This window comes from Gymnoscopelus microlampas (assembly GCF_963454915.1).
Source record: "Gymnoscopelus microlampas genome assembly, chromosome: 12".
Classification (NCBI taxonomy): domain Eukaryota; kingdom Metazoa; phylum Chordata; class Actinopteri; order Myctophiformes; family Myctophidae; genus Gymnoscopelus; species Gymnoscopelus microlampas.
In genome coordinates, this window is record NC_139949.1 from 922,501 (window position 1) to 930,000 (window position 7,500).

The 7,500-nt window shown below is 46.8% G+C and overlaps 1 protein-coding gene across 1 annotated transcript; it reads right to left on the minus strand.

The window, feature by feature from the left end:
* Positions 1-1,054: 1,054 nt before the first annotated feature.
* On the minus strand, positions 1,055-2,941 carry LOC311056772 (high affinity cationic amino acid transporter 1-like; the record flags this gene model as incomplete). The annotated part of the gene is made up of 1 exon (XM_084073578.1): positions 1,055-2,941. The coding sequence occupies one exon, from the start codon at positions 2,939-2,941 to the stop codon at positions 1,055-1,057; it is 1,887 nt and encodes a 628-aa protein (XP_083929704.1).
* Between the last annotated feature and the right edge of the window lie 4,559 nt (positions 2,942-7,500).

A 7,500-nucleotide genomic window follows, 5' to 3' on the forward strand; every position in this document is an offset into this window, starting at 1 on the left:
ATGCCCATGTATGGATGAAAGGGGGACAAAGCCTCATGTAGGCCGACCCCTTGAGTCTGGCAAAAAGCATATATCTGATGGAAAGCATTACAGCTAGACTACATATGAGGACAGAGGATTTCAATATCAGATGGACACCGGTAGTACTGCAGCTGCCCAGACTGATTGGGGATTCGGTCCCCCTTAATGTCAATGGACTGTACTTGATTGAAAGACTTGGTTGTCTGTCCTGAAGGCCATGGATGACTGGTTCTGTTGAAAATTGGAATAATGATCTTTGATTGCCTGTGCCTGTGATGCCTTTGTACATTTTTCTGATGATGTTGAATATGTGATGCAATTTTTATTTTATTTTAGCTTTTGCCTGTTTTTATTTTGTGTATGTTCGTATGTGCAAAATACGTAATAAGCTTGTATGAAATAAACTTCAAGTGCAAAAAAAAATTAGCAGATATACAAGCTCACAGCGCGTCACTTCTTGCCGCGCTGTGAGGTTGTGCATCTGCTATTGTTGAAATTTTTTGAGAACTACTGATTTAGAAGGACTTTGGATCGGGAAGGGGAATTCCCCTTGGTCGGGGGAGATATTAGGCTTTTTGGTAATCAGGCAGAGGGTCTCAGCCACTACTGCTACACAGACTAAAAACCAGGGGTGACCGAGCCTTGCTCCCCACCCCAGGCTCTGGAAAAATGTGCCCGTACACCTCAGAGCTGCCCAGTCCATTGCTACTTTTAAACCTCTATGAAAGACTGATTTCTTCTCCCTGGCCTTTGGTGACAGCTGATGGAACCCCAGGTTGTCTCTTTCTGGTGCTAATGATTTATTTGTGTTTATTTCAGTGCATATTTCTGTTTATACTGTTTATATCCATATACATCACCAGTCCATTAAATGTTTGACCGTGAGGTGATGTTCACTAGTAAACATTGGTGCTTTTTTTTTTGGACCACCAGGTGTCCAAATGGACCCTTACAGGTCTGTAACTCAAATGGAACCAAATGGACCCGTACAGGTCTATAACTCCGAGAGTATACAAATGGAACCACTCTCATCCTACACACCGCCAACGAGACCCTCCAGGTCACTGTCGTTGGGGCCACCCCCCTTGTACAGGGGACTCTTGTTGCTCTGGCTCTCCGGCTCCTTTTTGTGTGCAGAGTGTACGCCTGCCGCCTCGCTGCTGTTCCTGATCCCGTACAGGAAGTAGATGGCAAAGCCCAGGGCCATCCAGATGGCGAACCCGCTCCAGGTGATCCAGTCCAGCTGCATCATGAGGTAAACGTTGGCCAGGACGCTGAGCAGCGGCACGGCGGGCAGCAGAGGAACCTTGAAGCTGAGCGCTTTGGCGCTCTGCGGCTGCCTCCAGATGACGGCCACGCACGCCAGGCAGAGCAACGCTAGGATCACGCACGCCGACAGCACGCCGGCGCCGGCAGACAGCAGCTCGGGGACGTCCGGGAGCACGGCGCACAGCACGGTGATCAGCACCGACGCCACAATGGTGGCGGCGTACACGATGGTGCCTGAGGTCCGCGTGGGCGTCTTCCTGCTGGGTAACAGCAGCAGCTTGAGGGTGAAGCTCTCCTCCTCTTCCTCTGGCTGGTTCTCCTTCTGATCCCCTCCTCCTACCTGCTCCTCCTCCTCCGGCTGGTACCTGAGGATGACCACGCAGACGGCCACCAGGGTGTAGGACCACAGCGTCCCAATGACCGACAGGTCCACCAGCGGCCCCAGGTCGAACAGTAAGCCCATCACGGCGGCCACGCCGCCAGACACTAGGGTGGCCAGGAGGGGGGTCTTGGTTTTGCCATTGATCTTGGACAGAGAGCGGAACAGTAGGCCATCCTCAGCCATGGCGTAGATCACCCTGGGCATGGGGAACATGCAGCCCAGCAGGCTGGTGGTGAGGGCACACAGAGAGCCCACGGCCACGGCGTATCGGGCCCAGTACCAGCCCACATGGCCGAAGGCCACCGGCAGGGGGCTCTGGGCGTTGATCTGGTAGTAAGGCATCATGAAGGTGAGTGCCGACGACACACCGAAGTAGGCAAAGAAGCAGATGAGCAGCGTGACCATGATGGCCACGGGGATGGCGCGCCGCGGGTTCTTGGCTTCTTCGCTCATGGTGGCAATGGTGTCGAAGCCCACAAAGGCAAAGAAGCAGGTGGCGGCAGCGGACAGAATGCCGGCCAGGCCGAAAGGAGCGAATCCGCCCACGCCAAAGTGTTCTTCAACAGTCTTGCTGCTCTCTGTGGAGTTCACGAAACCTTGGAAGTCCTCCAATGATAGATTCCAATTGGCCGGGTTCCCCTTGACAAAGCCAAAAATTATGGAGAAGCCCAAAACCAACAGGTTGATGACCGTAAAGACCCTGTTGACCATCGAAGACTCCTTCACACCGAATGCCAGCACAGCGGTAAGCAGCAGCAGCAGCAAGAGGACGAAGAAGTCGGGGTATTCTGCAAAGACGTTGCCGGGGACCTTAATCTCCATGTTGGCTTTGAAGAAGCCCGAGATCTTTTGATCCACCAGGTCGTCAAAGGTGGAGGCCCAGCCCTTGGCCACGGCGGCGGCAGCGATCAAATAGGACAGAACCAGGCTCCAGCCCGTGATGAAGGCCCAGATCTCTCCCACCGTCACGTAGCTGTACAGGTACGCCGAGCCCGTCTTGCCCACGCGGGCGCCAAACTCTGCGTAGCACAGCCCCGCCAGCACCGAGGTGACGGCAGCCAAGAGGAAGGAGATGACGATGGCGGGCCCCGCTTTCTGCGCCACCTCTCCGGCCAGCACGTAGACGCCGGCCCCCAGCGTGGAGCCCACACCCATGGAGATGAGGGCCAGCGTAGACAGGCAGCGGGCGAAGTTGGTCTCCTCATCGGCGCTGTCCAGCACCCGCCGACGCACCAGGACTTTGCCCAGGGCGGCCAGCTTGTCGGCCATGTTATAACCTCCTGGTCTGGTCACTCTTCTTATGTTGTATATGTCCTCACAACTCTGCTAGTCTGGAGGAAAGCTCACTCTGATGAACTGAAGATTATTTACTTTAGACTCTCAAATAGCTACCGACAAAAACTCTGCTCGAATCAAACTACTGGCAGTTTGTAGCTGGTTATATACTGTATTGTCTGGTGGAACACTCTCGTCATCATCTCCCGATGAGGTCACGACGAGCCAGCCATGACCCATATATGGCATCCCGGGTCGGACGTGCCCAAATATGGAGTCCACAATGTCGGATTATAGTGGCCGGGTAACCATGACAACAAAGCTTGTAGACATGTTGTATTCACTATTTTTTTAAATGTCTCTATTTCTCAAAAAAACATTTTAAACCAGTTGCGGGCTCGTCCATTATGTGCAATGGGCGATATTTTCAAAAATAGCAGATGTACAAGCTGCTATGAGCTTGTATAGGTGATGTCAGGTAGTGTCAGGCATATCCATATATGGAGCGGGCTATGTCAGTTATGCCCACATGGGACTATGATGTCCATCCTGGATGTTTCGGTTATCTCCATATGTGGATTTTCCAGGAGGGGTTTTCTGATGTCAGAGCTAGGTATGTTAGGAATCTGTTTATAGCCGTCTAGGAGAGATTCTATGCTGTCAGACTTCGCAACATTACCTGAGTTGTATTTTAGAGGCAAATCTCAACCAAAGAAAGTCAACCAAAGAACAAGATTTTTTTTACTGGATCTCCTCATTGGTCAGTAGGAATACATTGAGGACTCTAGCAGGAGCACTCATCCAATGTCACTTCGACTATGCATGCACCCCATGCCCATGGTACCATAGCACCACAAAGGCCTTAAAAACAAGGCTCCAGACTCAGTCCAGACATCCCAATAGTAGGGGCTGTTAGTGACACGATACTTCACTTTGTGATACAAGCGCCAAATTTTCCACAAAGTTTCTTCTGGACCTACTTGTTCACAAAAGCCCGTTAGCCACCCAAAAAAAAACAATATGGCTGCCATTTTCCAAAATGGCTGCCGGCGAAAGACATGCTATGTGGTTTTTGACCTGGATTGTGATTGGATAATCCAATTTTGATTATTTTGGCATCAGAACATAGTTTTGACTCCCCCCCACCCCCTCCCCCCGTTAGCCATGCAAAAAATATATATATGACTGCCATTTTCCAAAATGGCTGCCGGCGAAAGACATTTTATGTGTTTTTTTTACCTGTATTGTGATTGGATAATCCAAATGTTTTCTGAGGGTGTACTTGGTGTAAAAAGGCGCAGAATGCGCACCATTGAGCTAAGGGACTAACGGGACACAGGTGGAGAAATAAAACTAATCACAAGGTAATGAGACAAGACAGGAAACGTTACAACAAAATAAAACGAACACAACAGTAAAGTAAAAACTAAGTAACCACTTAAAACAGGACAAACTAACACAAAACAGTACTGTACTGTTATTGTACTGTACTGTACTGTACTGTACTGTACTGTACTGTACTGTACTGTACTGTACTGTACTGTACTGTACTGTACTGTACTGTTATTGAACAGCACTGTACTGTACTGTACTGTACTGTACTGTACTGTACTGTTATTGAACAGCACTGTACTGTACTGTACTATATTGTACTGTACTGTACTGTACTGTAATGTTATTGAACAGCACTGTACTGTACTGTACTGTACTGTACTGTTATTGAACAGCACTGTACTGTACTGTACTGTACTGTTATTGAACAGCACTGTACTGTACTGTACTGTACTGTACTGTTATTGAACAGCACTGTACTGTACTGTACTGTACTGTACTGTACTGTACTGTACTGTACTGTACTGTACTGTTATTGAACAGCACTGTACTGTACTGTACTATATTGTACTGTACTGTACTGTACTGTACTGTACTGTTATTGAACAGCACTGTACTGTACTGTACTGTACTGTACTGTACTGTACTGTACTGTACTGTTATTGAACAGCACTGTACTGTACTGTACTGTACTGTACTGTACTGTTATTGAACAGCACTGTACTGTACTGTACTGTACTGTTATTGAACAGCACTGTACTGTACTGTACTGTACTGTTATTGAACAGCACTGTACTGTACTGTACTGTACTGTACTGTACTGTACTGTACTGTACTGTACTGTACTGTACTGTACTGTTATTGTACAGCACTGTACTTTACTATACTGTACTGTACTGTTCTGTTATTGTATTGTACAGCACAGTACTATACTGTTTTGCTATTGTACAGCACAGCACAGTGCTGTACTGTATTGTACTGTACTGTACTGTACTGTTCTGTTATTGTATTGTACAGCACAGTACTATACTGTTTTGCTATTGTACAGCACAGCACAGTGCTGTACTGTATTGTACTATACTGTACTGTACTGTTCTGTTATTGTATTGTACAGCACAGTACTATACTGTTTTGCTATTGTACAGCACAGCACAGTGCTGTACTGTATTGTACTGTACTGTACTGTACTGTACTGTACTGTACTGTACTGTACTGTACTGTACTGTACTGTACTGTACTGTACTGTATTGTTATTGAACAGCACTGTACTGTATTGTATTGTTGTTGGTTACCAGTTCAGGATTTAGTGAAGAATCTTGGCCCTGAAAAATCCATTGGCATCCTTTCTTTTACACTTTCACTGGATGTGATGTCGTGTCAGCCTTTCGTGGGAAAAGGCAAAAAGACAGAAACCCGGCAAGTGTGGCCTGAAGTGTCTCATGTCTTCCAGAAGCTCAGTCAATACCCACCAGTAACAGTGCATGACAAGAACAGCACTGCTGATGGAGTTGATGATGCAAGATTTTACCTGTTTGCATGGAAGCAGAGGTCCTATGATGCCATTCCACCTACAAGGGCATCTCTTGCACATCATGTGAAGCATGCCACTTATCAAGTTGCCCGTGTCTGAAGCCAGGCAACTGTATGTCAAATGCATACAGAGAGCCCTGCCAGCTGGGGATGGCGAGCAGAAGATGACATTTGGCAAGTAGCGTGGATGACACTCTACAATTGCCCAGATTTGTGAACAACTGACAAAAGCCGGTGCAAGACTGAACGTCGTGGTAGATGCAAGTGCTACCGCTTTGGCGTTCAGTGCACACAGCTGAGTGCCTGCAAATGTGGCGATTAGAACAATTTGTGATCCAGACATGGGGGGGGGGGGGGGGTACTCATATGTTGATACCAAAATAATCAAAATCCAATCACAATCCAGGTCAAAATACACAGTCTTTCCCCAGCAGCCATTTTGGAAAGTGGCAGCCATATTGTTTTTTTTTTGCGTGGCTAACGGGGGGAGGGGGCGGGGGGAGTCAAAACTATATTCTGATGCCAAAATAATCAAAATTGGATAATCCAATCACAATCCAGGTCAAAATACACATACATAAAATGCCTTTTGCCTGAAGCCATTTTGGAAAATGGCAGCCATATTGTTTTTTTTTCGCGTAGCTAACGGGGGGAGGGGGCGGGGGGAGTCAAAACTATATGTTAATACCAAAATAATCTAAATCCAATCACAATCCAGGTCAAAATACACATAAAATGTCTTTCGCCAGCAGCCATTTTGGAAAATGGCAGCCATATTGTTTTTTTTTGTGTGGCTAACGGGCTTTTCTGCAAAAGTAGGTCCTAGGCATTGTTCATGCCAAATTTGGCGCTTGTATCACAAAGTGAACTATTGTAACATAAAAATGGACTTAGTGGCCCGCACTACAAAGCAATCTGGTCAGGCTACTGCTTGTCCTTACATCTGCAACTACTGCTTGGCCTTAACCCCTGCTCATTTTGCTCGGGTGGGATGGCTCAGGGTAGAGGACAGAGTACAGCAACTTGCAATGGGCCTGGTCAACAAGATACACTACACCACAAAGCCACCCATGTACCTGACAGTCAAACTACTTCAAAAACGTCAAAGATGTCCACAAACGCAACACCAGAGGGGGCTCCACAAATCACGTTCAACCCAGATTTGGCTCAAACAAGGTTAAATTTGTTCTAGTGCTATGCCACTAAAATATGGAATGCTGCTGCAATTCGAAACTGGCCCCTGTAAAAAGTCCAAGCCTATCACCAGAAATGCCCCCCCCCCCCCCCCCCCCCCCCCCCGAACTGTTTACAGTACATTTTTTATTTTTGATTACTACTCGTTTATATGATGTTTTTGCATAGTATTGTATATTTGTCTGTCATTAAATGTTTCGATGAATTGTATACACAGTACCCCAATGGAAACAAGCCATAGTGCCTTCTTGGGTTGAATCCTTTTAGCATAATTTTGTATAGAACTGTACTTTCTGTGATTGAATACTGTTAATTAAGTATTCAATCAATCAATCAATCAATCAATCAATAAATCAATCAATCAATCAAACAAACAAGAAATAACGCTGTGGCCCGTCACCCATAGGATTAGTGGGAGTGACATCAGGGCTTCAGTACTCTATAGTATTTTATCTTCATTTTCATGATCTTTGTAAACTTTTCTTTGCTTTTTGTAT